General features: G+C 38.2%; 1 protein-coding gene across 3 annotated transcripts in view; it reads left to right on the top strand.

Annotated features, from left to right (window-relative positions):
• CSTPP1 (centriolar satellite-associated tubulin polyglutamylase complex regulator 1) overlaps window positions 1-14,197 on the top strand; it is a 185,199-nt gene that overhangs the window by 32,329 nt on the left and 138,673 nt on the right. For all 3 annotated transcript variants that reach the window (XM_004436930.3, XM_004436929.3, XM_087423021.1), the window contains exon 2: window positions 13,027-13,129. In XM_004436930.3, the coding sequence (XP_004436987.2) occupies window positions 13,027-13,129 (103 nt within the window). The remainder of the gene's footprint in view (window positions 1-13,026; window positions 13,130-14,197) is intronic.

Raw genomic sequence — 14,197 nt, 5'->3', positions numbered from 1 at the left:
GGGATTTGATGGGTTATCACTGTGAAAGAAAACCAACCATGTACTCCTGGGAAGAGAGATGTAGGTTCTGGTTTTTTTTTTTTTTTTTTTTTAACATGTAGGCCATGAACTCTCAGGGGAGCTATAGATGAACCTTAGGAAGTTCTTGAATGCTCTAAAATTATACACAACATTAAATTATATACGTTTTTCTGAGAGAAAGCATTTGCAGCTTTAGATTCTTATCATGACCTCACCAAAAAAGCCACTTACTCTTAAAAATGAATGATAGAGCCAGCCCTGATGGCCCAGTGGTTAAAGTTTGGCGCATTCCACTTTGGTGGCCTGGGTTCAGTTCCTGGTCGTGGAACCACACCACTCCTCTGTCAGTAGCCGTGCTGTGGCGGTGGCTCACATAGAAGAGCTAGAAGGACTTACAACTAGAATATACAACTACATACTGGGGCTTTGGGGAGGAAAAAAGAAAGGGGAAGATTGGCAACAGATGTTAGCTGAGGGCAAATCTTTCCCAGCAAAAAAAAAAGAACAATAGGGGCTGGCCTGGTGGCGCAAGTGGTTAAGTGCACACGCTCCACTGCGGCGGCCCAGGGTTCACCGGTTCGGATCCTGGGCGCACACCGCCACATTGCTTGTCAAGCCATGCTGTGGCGGCGTCCCATATAAAAAAGCGGAGGAAGATGGGCGTGGATGTTAGCCCAGGGCCAGTCTTCTTCAGCCAAAAGAGGAGGATTGGCAAATGTTAGCTCAGGGCCAATCTTCCTCAAAAAAAATAAATAAATAAAGTGGAGGAAGATGGCCACAGATGTTAGCCCAGGGCCAGTCTTCCTCAGCAAAAAAAAAAAGAGGAGGATTGGCAGATGTTAGCACAGGGCTGATCTTCCTCACAAAAAAAAAAAAGAAAAAAAAGAATCATAAAGACTCCAAATTATTAAAATGGAGAAAGAGTGACACTTCGGTGTTCCTGCGGTGGATGAATACAGTCATTGTGATATTTTCAGAGTAAGCTAGGTTTATCACGAAAGACACAGAGAAGTAAGGGGTGAGAAAATAGAATGGAGAGGAATTTGCCACCAGACAGTTTTGAGTCTTGGCTTGCCGGTATTAGCTCTGTGACCTTGGGTAAGTTAATAACCTCCCTAAGCCTCAATTTCCTCAGCTGTAAAATAGGGATAATAAGTATCTGCCTTCAATGGTGGTTGAGAAGATTAAATGAGAAAACACAGATTGGGCACATAGCACATAGTAGGTGTTTGGTAAACCTCTCCCCTCCCGAGGTTTTAAATTTTCTATGTTTATTTTAAGCCCTTATTGTGTATTTCACTTTGAAAGACTGGTCATGAGTAAGTCCATCTTCAGAGAACTACTCAGTGATGCTCCCACTCAAGAAGATCACATCTTATTAAGTGGTTACTTTAGAGGTTCTTTCCCATGCAGATCTGTAAGCCGGGTGTGTGGAAATCACCCACTGGACTTGTTGCCTGGCAGCACGTGTCCCTGAGTGGTAGTACATGGCTTGCATTGTAATGTCATCAGTGCAGGGGCCAGCTGGCTGGACATGTACTGCCACATGGGCTAGGAACTCCATTCCTCAACAGAATAGCAGCCAGCACTAGGGTTAACAGAAAATGACAAACCAGGCATGGATGAGGGAGGCGCCAGCAGAGCAGCAGGATGTCCTCTGATTTGCTTCTGTTATTTGCATGTCTTTCTTGTGATGTCTGTGAAATGTTCAGAAACAAAGTTTTTAAAAGACCTGCTGACTCCCCCTGAAAAATGTGAAAACCCTGTCGTTTAGAGACCTATTATGTCCAGCTAGCCTGCATTTTCTATATCTTTTTCTTCATTTTTTATTAATGCAAACATTTGCATGAAGACAGAACCTTTGTTTCTTAAAGAGTTCATCTGCCCCTGCTGCTTACTGGCCCTTCCATGCAAGAGCACAACAGAACCTTTGTTACGCTTTCAGCAAAGCTGTTTATGAACGGTGGCTTACTGAGGACTGCTTCCTGTGCTGTGTGCTTCAATTTTGTCTAAAAAGAGAAAAAGAAAATAGTTCTTAGGAGTGAAAGGAATTTGGACTTTCTTTTATTCAGGTCTTGGATGTCGAAATGACAAGTAGCCCCCAAATTTGTGAGGAACTGGTAATTGCATTGAATGCGTTTTTTCACTTTACATTGAACATAATGAGGCTCTTAGTAACAATAGAAGGAACAAGTGCTTTCTCATTGGAACAGAGAGAAGGAACAGTAAAAAGGCAACAGAAAGAGGGATTGAGAACAGGAGAAAAGTGGTTTCCTGTAAGAACCCTAATGTTGTAACAGAATGTGTTTTGGTACTTAGTGTTTCCCACCTGGGAGGCACAGTCCTGAAATGATTGAGTTGAATAAAGAATAGCACCACAGTGTATAAATAGTGATGCGGTCTATGTATTCACCCAGTAAATATTTGAATGACTGGTATGTGGAAGACACCGAATGGTCCTGAGTGTTAAAGGGGATAAAAGATAAACCAGTCACCGTACCTATCTGTCTTTAAGAGTGGGAAGTCTAACAAAGAAAATAACACATGTATAACAGAAATAACTATATATCAAGGTAGAAAATGCCATTGGAAATATTTAAAATCGGTGTTTAGGGACTTCAAGAAAAGGAAGACTGCTTCTGGCTGGGAGAGAATCAGGGAAAGCTTCGTGAAGCAGGTGGCAATAGAGTTGGGCCTGGCAGGAAAGATAGGCTTGGACGTGGCAACATTCCTAAGATTGATAAGTCAAAAATTATGTTATCTGGTAAAATGGATCCAAAATATATTTTGATAGTGTACTTTGGTGTTTTACACCATTAATTTAGATGATATGTTAAGTGTTGGCATGAGTTTTCTGTGTAAACTAAACTAGAGCCTTGCTGTGTAGCCTCTGCTAGACATGTCTAGCCCATGTTCGAGTCATTCACCCCATATGGCTTTTGTGCACTTTGGCCTAGGCCTCTGGGGCATTTATAAATATCTACAATAGCATCCTTTACTTTCATTACAAAAATAGAAACTCAGAGGGATTATTGAGCATTATTACAGCCATATCCCATCAGCAGGGTGTAGACATAGTTCCGAGCGGGGATTTGACATGTGAGACTCTCATTTGAAAAAGAATCTCCACCTTCATACAGAAGCAGTATCAACCAGAAGAGAGAGGATTGGAAATTCTAAGCCCGTGAGTTTTCAGCTGCCTCAAATTAGAACTCTTCTGTATCTTTCCACCGTTAGATTAAATGAGATCCTGTTACTGTTATGTGAGTTGTTGTGATTGCTGACTAATTTTTATGAAATAGTTTGAATGTAAAATGCCAAGTAATTGATAAGTTATTGCATTAGTATCTTGTTGCATTAATATCGTTAATCTGTATATTCACAGTTAAATTGCATATTACTGAATATAATTACTGATAATCTGTAAATGCATAGTTTGCGCCAAAGGCTGCAACCTTTGATGATTATATAGCATAATTAATTTTCACCGTATAACTTTAATACTTCCATTATGAGTGGCACATGATTTATTCCATGTTTGCCAATTTACAGTCATGAGTCAGTCAGCGATGGGGATACATTCAAGAAATGCGTCATTAGGCGATTTTGTCATTGTGTGAACATCATCGAGTGTACTTACACGAACCTAGATGGTATAACCTATTGCTTCTAGGCTACAAACCTGTACAGCATGTTACTATACTGAATGCTGTAGGCAATTGTAACACAATGGTAAGTATTTGTATATCTAAACATAGAAAAGATACAGTAAAAATATGATATAAAAGATTAAAAATGGTACACCTGTATAGGGCACTTACCATGAATGGAGCTTGCAGGACTGAAAGTTGCTCTGGGTGAGTCAGCGAGTGCGTGGTGCATGAACGTGAAGGCCTACGACATTGCTGTACACTACCGTAGACTTTATAAACACTACGGTATTTATACTTAGTGAGTTTTCTATTTAAAAATTTTTAAATTTCTTTTTACTTTTTAAACTTCTTTTGTTAAAAATGAAGACACAAACACACACATTAGCCTAGGCCTACACAGGGTCAGGATCATCAATATAATTGTCTTCCACCTCCACATCTTGTCCTGTTGGGAGGTCTTCAAGGACACTAACACACATAGAGCTGTCATCTCCTATGATAACAATGCCTTCTCCTGGAATACCTGCTGAAGGACCTGCCGGGGGCTCTTCTTGAGGAGGGGTCACTCTTTTCAGAAATATGTCCATGGTGGTTTGCTTGGTTTGTTTCTTTTTTTCGTCATAGGTTTGCGCATAAGAGATAATGCCCCATGAACATTCCTCTCTATTAATGAAAACCTTTTGGTTTTGGGATCCATGTTTTCAAACATTTTAAGGAGCTGGTTGAGGTCTGCAAAAGCTTCTGCTAAACCTGTCACTGAATTTTCTTGGGGGTTGTTCTCTTTCTTCTCCTGCAGTTTCCTTTTCTCTGCGTCTTCTTCAGCTGTGTGACATTACAACAGGTATGATGTCACTAGGCTGTAGGAATTTTTCAGCTCCATTATAATCTTATGGGACCACCGTTGTATATGCAATCCATCAGTGACTGAAACGTTATGTAGTGCGTGACCATATAGGTTTTTTTTTTAACCTGGGGTGCTTTCTGGAAAATAGTTTTGTGACTGTTATGGAGTTGATTTGATAACTGTACTGCTCTATGAGTAACTCTTTTTGCAAAGCTGTTGTCATGACAGTTATTACTTGGGTTCTTCATGTGTCCCATAGATTGTAACTCTGGGAAACTTAAGTGCTGCTTTAGATTTCTCTGACATTCAGGCAGTACATTTTGTTATAGTCAGGTAGCTGAGTGCTTTAAGTTTGGACCTCTGTAAAAGCCTCCTGGAAAAAAAAAAAAGATTTTTGTAGCTTCTGACACTTGAAATTACAAGACTCTGGCCTACTAATTCTGTATTATTGGATTTGGGCTGGAAATACTGAAGCAATAGGATTTAAGTACTTAGCTTTAATTGACATCCCAAAAATATAAAAAATCACCAGTTTTAGGAAGGAGAAGGGAAGAGGGAGGGATTAATGGTTGACTAGAGACTATTTGAATGTCAAGGCACTCAGCTTTGCACAGCTGTTAACTATTCATTACCTCTGTTGGTTGAGGGAAGTAGACTTTAGTTTTTGGTCCTCTGCTTTACATAAAGATCTTTAGTCACCTTTTGTTTTCTGGTTGTCACAAGTGATGTTAACATATGTGTAATGCTTTGTTTGCCCCTGGAGTGTCGTTTAGTATTTGAGTTTCACTAGCTGTATAGCAGAACTCTGGTAGTTTGGATGCCCAAATGCAGTGTATTAGCTTTGTCTGTTTTATAATTAACTACTAATATAAAAGGTCTTTCCTTAATTTGTAAATTTGTTCTTAGAAAATTCCACTTGAAACATGTCATGCCACATAGCTCTTTAAGGCCTGCCATATAGTGCAGTGCAGACCAAACGCCTGGATTCAAATCCTGTCTCTGCTACTTACCACCCTAACATTTAGGTAAATTACACGTGTGAGTCTTTCTTTTTTTATCTATAGTAATAAAATAAAAGTACCCATCTCATAGGACTGTTGTGAGGATTAAGTGAATTAATAACCATAAAATGCTTAGAATACTGTCTTGCACAGAGAGCTTAATAAATGTTAGCTGTCATTATTAATCTATTTATAGATTTAACTACCATTAAGCAAACCCTGTAATGATCAAGAGCTATTAAAGTAGAGAGGCCTCCTGCATTTATATCAAGGATGTTTCTCAGGATATTGATCTGCAAGGTGTGATGCATTTACAGTTTTTTCTGGGGCCCAGAGTTAAACTTGACGCACAGCTGTTTTATATTCAGAGCTAGTTAGTGTTTAGAGAGGCCTGGTTTTGGGTTAACACTTTTACTTTATTTTTCTCCACTGCAAGTTTTAAATTTCTTTTTGTATTACACTCACTGTATTAATTGTGAACTCATAATTATGGTAAGGGATATAATTAGCTTAAACTAAAGGTCATACCAGGACAAAATATAGGATGATAGGTTTATTCACTTGGAGTAGAGAAGGCCTGTTTGAACAAGACAGAAAGCTCTTACAAAAGCCACAAATACTTTTGACTCTATCAACATTTAAAATTTCTGTACAATGAAAGACACCACAAACAAGTTAAAAGAAAAGCCATAAGGTAGATGTATATATGTGCAACATATATAGAATTAGAAAAAACTACAAATCAAGAAAAAAAAAAAAGACAACCAGAGAGGAAAATGGGCAAAGGATACTAGCAGATTATTTGCAGAAGAGATACAAATAAACATGAAAATATGCTTAACTTTATTTGTAATTAAGAAAACTAAAATTAAAACAACAGTGAGAAGCTATTTTATAACTGTTAAATTGTCAAAATTACAAAGACTTAGACCAAAGATAGTGAAACCATATTTTTACAGCTGGGAGGAGTGTAAATTGGAATAATCCTTTGTAAAGCGATCGTCTGTATCCAGTAAACGTGAAGATGTGTGCATCCTGTGATATGCCAGTTCCATTTTGAGGCGTCTACCTTAGAAAAACTCTTGCACATATGCACAGGGACACATGTACAAGAATGTTCAACACAGCACAGTTTGCTATAGTGAAATTACGGAAACAATCTAAATATTTATCAATAGAGAAATATTTACCATTGAGAAATATTGAAATGGTGAATTGTTTCCATACCGTTTAATAAAAGATCTCCAGACATGGTTGAGTGAAAAAAGCAAGGTATAGAAAAGTGTGTGTCATTTACTTAAAAACAAAACAAAACTAAGCTCACAAACTGTGTATTTCTATATTTCTTAAAGTGTGTATACCAAACTGATAACAGCTGTTATCAGTGGGAGTTGGGATTGGTTTTTAACTTTTTCTGGATTGTTTGAATCTTTAAAAATAATTACATGTGTAATTAGAAATAAACATTTTTTAAAATTTATAAAGATCATGCCAATACTTTAACTCTCTGGTTTACCAATTTAAGCTTCTTTTCTGGTGTTAACAATAGAAAGCCAGCAATTTCTGGATAATACAATACAATGTGTAAAATGGAGCACATTGTGGGTTTTGGGATTTTTCTTATTTTGTTTTTGTTTTTGAGAGGTAGTGGATGGTATTGGAAGGGAATAGGCTTTGGAGTCAATCTAAGTTTGAATCCTAGCTCAGCCATTTATTAAGACTTTGAGCAGGGTCTTAACCTCTCTGAGCTTGAAAAAAGTCTATTACTTACCTCATTATGTTGTATAAGAATTGAACATGCTAGTTTTCCTCATTTCCCCATCTCCTTTGGTCAAAGGAAATTGGTCTAGTGTGGTCTAAGATCAAAGATGGTCTTGTATAGGTGATAAAATATTTCACCAGAGCATACTGTATCTCTGGATCAGGACATACCAGTAAGGATGGAGAATGTAAATAATTAATTTTAGAGGTCTATTAACTTTTTAAACCGTTAGGCTATCTATTTGTACTTCACAAGATCAACTACTGTATCATGTTAGTGATTTATAAATGATATTGAACTTGAAGCTTCTAAACAATTTACATGACAGGTTGTTGGTTAGCAAAGTTACTTCTCATGTCTCAGAGAGCAGTCTTAATTTAATTCAACATGTATTTGTGCTAGCCAGCATCTGAATCTCAAGAGGCTTCAAAGACCAAAATGTGTAACAAAAGGCAAGGGAGGAAAAAAGTCAGATTTAAAGTTGAGGGGCTGGCCCCGTGGCTTAGCGGTTAAACGCACGCGCTCCGCTACTGGCGGCCCGGGTTCGGATCCCGGGCGCGCACCGTCACACCGCTTGTCCGGCCATCCTGAGGCCGCGTCCCACATACAGCAACTAGAAGGATGTGCAACTATGACATACAACTATCTACTGGGGCTTTGGGGAAAAAAAAAAAGGAGGAGGATTGGCAATAGATGTTAGCTCAGAGCCGGTCTTCCTCAGCAAAAAGAGGAGGATTAGCATGGATGTTAGCTCAGGGCTGATCTTCCTCACAAAAATAAAATAAAATAAAAAATAAATAAAGTTGAATATATGTATATACTCTGCTTTTTACTTACACTGCTATTGTTCTCATGTGTATCTATTAATATCACATATAGTAATCATGTGAATATTTTTCTAGTGAGACTTGTTTATTCTACTCTGTAGAATATACAGAGTATAGCCACTCTGTATTAATAATAATAATAAAATGAGTGGTCTAACTAATGTAGGTGGAAATTCTAGGCCCTAAAGCAAAAATTTCCAAGTGGGACCTCTTATCATTTAATTGCAAAACAAACAGCTAATACTTTGATGGTATTTATGCTTGAGAAGAGAGTAAAAAGAAATAGTTTTGGACTTTCCCCATATAAATTAAACCTTCTGAGTAATTAGCAGTTAATAAGTGAATGCTTCCCACAAGTTTAAAGGCTATAGCTGAAATGGGTATATGATTATGTGTATTATTATATGTGTAGGGTTTTATATAGCCCAGGAATCCTTGAAGATAATCTGTAAACATCCTTAGTTGGATGAGCAGAACTTGAAATAAGTGAGTAGGGGGCTATAGTAGGTTGGTCTCTCGGTGTTCATTAGTGTTGAAACTCTATTGTCTTGTAAGTTTTGCAATGTCTGGGAGGGGGACTCCCTCCCCCTATGTAATTACAGTTACATAGTAACTGTAATTATAACAACAATAATAAAAATAATAGGAAGTATTTATTGCACACATACTATGTGCCAAGCACTATGCTAAGATTATTACATACATTATTTTATTTAATCCTCACTACAACTTCAGGTAGTAGGTACTATTCCCCAGTTTTACAGAAAAGGATGGAGAGATCAGGTAACTTGCATAAGTCACACAGTTAATAAGTGCCAGAGCTAGAAAGCAAATCCAGGTCAGCCTGACTCCAGAGCCCATGTTCTTAACCACTGCAATAAATTGCTATGTCGTTTTAATCTGTAGAATCAGTATGTAGCAATAATAATAAAATCATTAATATGTTACCTTTTTGTTATATATCAGATGTTTTCTAAAGAAGTAGTTTATTATTAGACATCTCATTCTTAGTATCATACTCATTTTAGAGCAGAGGTGACTGTGATATAAAGAGATTAAGCGATGAGCAGGAGGTGTTTCAACAGAACCAAGAAGTTTCTGGTCCATAATTGCCTTCACTTGCAAGGTTCATTTAAAGATCATACCGTGTATACTTATATTTCACTTAGGTTTTTCAGTGCGGCATGTTGAAGTTATATGTGCTTATCTCAGGCAGCGATGCTATCTGAGCAAGACATGGACACTTGGGCCTTAGTGTGGATTTCAGAACAATAGAGCCTCACATGGACCTTATTGGTACATGTTAGAAAACTTAATCCTGGCCTTGTTGTGGAATCATGGCAAAGCAGAAGAGGAAAAGCCAATCTGAATGTTTTTCCTTTTCCAGGAGGGCAACTAAGGTGCCCAGATATCTTGGCCCTCAGGGGGTGCAGGTGTGCAGTTTTTATTCTTTAATCATTCACATAAATTAAAGCCTATTCCTTTGCATTAAAAAAATATATATATAAAACGACACTCTCCACGTTTTATTGCCAGGCGAGAGCTTTGAACTTCTGTCTCATTGAAGTTTGATAAACTGCAAGGATTTTCCAGGGTTGGGTGGTGCACTTAACCACATTGGACTGATAAGAGCTGCAGGTGAAGGAAACCACCAGGGAGCAGCAATTAGAGAGAGCTCTTCCCACTTGGCTTATGTGAAATTCTCTGCAGGGAGGAACTTTTCCCTACTTCTGCTGGCTCTTAGCTCCTTCCTTCACCCACAGATAAAAAGAACACCAGGGCTTTCTGTTTCCGCTTTGTGAACTAGGAATGGGTGGGGTGAATACCTTGTGGTGGGGTGGTTCTTTGTAAGAAACTTTGAAATATGGGGACAAGTTCTAACTTCACACAAATGCTGATTGGCAGGCACACCTATGCAGGTGGGGACAGGATATACACACACAGACATGTGCGCGCATATGAATTCACATGGACACAAATGGACCGCATCTCTCAGATGATTTTACTATCAGCGTACACCACTGATGCAACCCCATGTTGCAGCCCAGAGACGTGTCCTTTGTGCTTTGTGTAAAATAAAGATCATGTTTACTTCTAAAACTTGAGTCTTGGCTTCTCTTCTTACTGTGTGATCTTGAGCAGGTTACTTTAATTCCATAAATCTCAGTTCTCCCATTTGTAGAATGGAAGTAATCAAAATGCCTATCATAGAATTGTTGTGAAGACTAAATAAAATAATGCATGTAAAACATTAGTGCAGTATCTGGCACACTGTTATTCAGTAAGTTGCACAGGTGCTCCGAATTGGTGGCTGTTATTGTTATCATTATTATATGTAATATTAAACTCGAAACATCTGATTGGTAGATTAATGTTAAACAGGTATAGTCCTTTATTTTCTCTCTCACCCCCCTACCCCCCTTTTTTGGTGCAAAGTCTGTTTTCCAGAAAATTCCTCCTCTTTTTTTTTGAGTAGGACAAAAGTACTTTGATTCTAACTGCTCTGAAAACATTTCTCCCTTAAAGGGCTTTGACTTTTAGTCCCTGAAGCTAGGGAGGAGAAGCAGCAGCCTTTGCTTCTAAGTAGAGCTCTTTCATTTCTACCATCAAAAAAAACCCCCAAAAAAACAAAACCCAATCCTGTACTAGCCTTAGGTAGATCTAAGTCACAATAGCCCATATAGCTCAAGGAAAGAATCTTTTTGTAAGATCAGGATAAGTGGGTGGAAGAAGGAAAAGGAGGATACAGAGGTGAAAATATAGCTGATTTTAATGTTAGTTTGGCCATTTTTCTTCCCAATTTAATATATACTTAATTGTAAAACAATTAATGCCAGAAATTGGCATTTATTATCTCACAACTTCACTCGCAGTTTTGGCCATTTCTTTCCAGCTGGATGAACTGTTGATGAAGTACTGATTCTGTTTTCACATCTTTTGGGGGAGTAGGGGCCTGGAGAATGTTTGCAGTGGTTGATAGCTATTAGCTTTGGGAGCCACTTATATCGATAGAATAAGTCACGGAATGTGAACATGTCATTCATCTGGGCTTGAGGCTGGTGCAAACATGGTAAAACCCTAGGTCACCATTGTCAAATGAAGACTCTCTTGCGTACAGCTTGGGTAGATAAACATATTTGCTTTATAAATTTCACTAGACTACCAAGACTTCAGGAATAGTTTTTTGAAGTATGCATTTTTATAAATTTTAGGTAATTCCTCCATATTTTCCTGAGGGATGAAAGAGGCAAATGTCCATCTTGGTAGCAACTTCATGGAATTGCTTTTTGGCAGGATATTCATTACTTTTGGGTTTTTTGTTCTCACTGCTCCAGAAGAAAGTGGGGTTTTTTTTGTTTGTTTTGTTTAATTTTTGGATGGTAAATGGAAACACTGAGTTGGATGTTTCTATGCCAGGATACCCTTGTTATACCTAAAGACAAAATTCAGGGAAGGAGAACAAGCATTAGTTGAGCATCTGCTGTATTAGAAGTCCTAGCCTATGTTGTTTACTGAAGTAAAACCCCAATAGCCCTTTGAGATGGGCTTTTAAGAAAATATATTATCAAGTAAACCAGACACTGTAATATTTTATATGCATTATCTTATTTAATTCTCATAACCCTATGATGTAAGTATTAATAGTATTATTATTACAAATAGTAATAGTATTAGCCACATTTTACAGTGGGGAAATAGGCTTGGAGAGTAGTGTGCTCAAGGTCACTCAGCTAGGAATTAGTATGGCTGAAAATGGAACTCAGTTCTCTCTCAACTCCAAAGCCCAAGTTCTTAACCAGTGGTTCTTAAACTTCAGGGTACATAAGAAGCACCAAGGATACTTGTTAAAAATTACTGGGCTCTGGTTAGAAATGTAAAGTTACTACATCTGGGATGGTGCCAGATTATAAATATGCATTTTAACAGGGTGTCTCAGGTGATTCAGATCAAGAAGTTGAAGGGCCAGCCTGGTGGCATAGTGGTTAAGTTCGCACACTCTGCTTCAGTGGCCCCGTGGTTTGCGGTTCGGATCCCAGGTGCAGACCTCTACACACTGTTCATCAAGCCATGCTGTGGCAGCGTCCCACATACAAAATAAAGGAAGATCGGCACAGATGTTAGCTCAGGGCCAATCTTCCTCACACACACACACAAAAAGAAGTTGATTGACCATATTTTGAGGAAGAGTTAAATTATGTTTCTTTCCACACTTGACAAAGAAGAAAACAGGTGCAGATTAAATAACTATGCAAGATTAAGCTACCCAAGACAGAGCTCCGATTCAAACCCAGGTCTGTCTAATTCCAATATTCATACCCTTTATTACAAGCCTATAATTAATTCACACATTTACCAGTCACAACAAATGCAGAAAACATGATTTCTGATAAGCCACACAGATTTTATGGTCTTATTATTTACCAAGGTTAATACCTTGTAACACCATTACTAAAATTTTCATGGTCCTTAAACTTTTTCAGTGACTTTTATTAAAGAATTGAGTTTTCTTTGCAGTCAGATCATCCACACACCAAGCATGGAATCATTACTCCCTGGAATAAGTCTCTGAGAAATGCAGAAGTGAAAGAGGGTGGAAAGAGGTGGGAAGAAAAGAATTTTCAGGTGGATTTGCTAAATGGTGCTAAAGCTACTCACCCTCATCACTGAAATGAAGAGTGAAGGGTTAATATTAATACTAACAGCCAATCAGATGGCAGTAGGTCATGTTCTACCTCATCTCCCATTCTACCCTTTGAGACCATAGCTCACTTAGGGCAGGCAAGTTTGATTTGCTTATTCCAGTCCACTTCCTAGGGCAGAGCCAACACTTTGACTTTCATGGCCTCCTACTGGGATTGGGGGGACTCTTTTGTCTCTCTCTCACTTTGTCTTTCTCTCTTGCTTTTTTTTCCTGCAGCCCAGCGACATGTCCTCACATACATGGAGGATGCAGTGTGCCAGCTGCTAGAGAACAAGGAAGATATTAGCCAATATGGCATTGCCAGGTTCTTCACTGAATAGTAAGTATGTGAGTGCTTTGCCAATGGGGCGAATGCAGAGGAGGCACTTGGAAGCAGGCAGGGTACATGAAAAATAAAGCAGGACAGCGCTGATTACATAGTGGCAGTGAATGCTCAGTTTTAGTAGTTGGTTAAGGGCTGCCCAAACGTGTTTTAGAACATGCCTTTGGTGGAGCTAGTTTTGTCCACTGATAAGTCTCATGAATGGTCATGACTACAGAAGCTCAACAAATGCTTGTTTGATCTGTTAGATCTGTTTCTTTAGGTCTCTCTTATAATTTTTAACTTTCTCCATTATTCAGAATATTCACTCTGATTTCCTCTAGTCAGTGTTCCTTTAGCCTGTGTTTTTCATCGCTGACTTTTCTAATGGAAATGCTTAGGATGATGTTCCTCTGCAGTTTTCTTTCTGCAGGATGCTGTGTCAGTCACTTAATGATTTAAGATTATTTCTAGAAACAGGACATCTTTCATAGATTATATCTTTGAAGGATCGTGCTTCTTTGTAAAGTATGCGTGGAGTGGGTAAATGATTGCTACTTTTTTAATATCACAGAACTGTTTTTAGGCTGAGATAATCAGTTTAAAATGCCTTGGTCTTCATGAAAGGATGTGCTAAAGAAATACAAAACATTATTTTTATTACCAAAATGCCATCACGTATTTATATAATCATTTAGATTCTCTTTCCTTTTTTTTTCTGATTTATTGGGAGCATTCTAAGAAAAGAAGAATAGCCTCTTACAGGCTTCTATTTAAGGTCAATCATGAACTCAGTTCTACCTTCCTTGAAAACAGATTTTTTCCTTTCTATTCTCCACAGGTTCCTTGGAGATCAGACAGCTATTCTAATGGCCTAAACTTGGGTTGCTATTAGGGGAATTTTTGACTCTCCCTAGCTCTTTTGCTGAGCTATAGGTCTTGCAAATGAAATTTAGATTTATTATGGATCAGAATTTCAAGTTCCTAGGAAAAACAAGCTTTGCAGGAGCACAGCTGGTCCCTTCTCCCAGTCTTCTAAAGGAGGATGAAGTACAGAAAGGAATCTTACTTGTTCTCGTGGTATGA

The sequence above is a fragment of the Ceratotherium simum genome, chromosome 34 (assembly GCF_057802395.1).
Source record: "Ceratotherium simum simum isolate JZ-2026a chromosome 34, ASM5780239v1, whole genome shotgun sequence".
Taxonomy (NCBI): Eukaryota; Metazoa; Chordata; class Mammalia; order Perissodactyla; family Rhinocerotidae; genus Ceratotherium; species Ceratotherium simum.
This window is presented reverse-complemented; position numbering and strand designations above follow the sequence as displayed.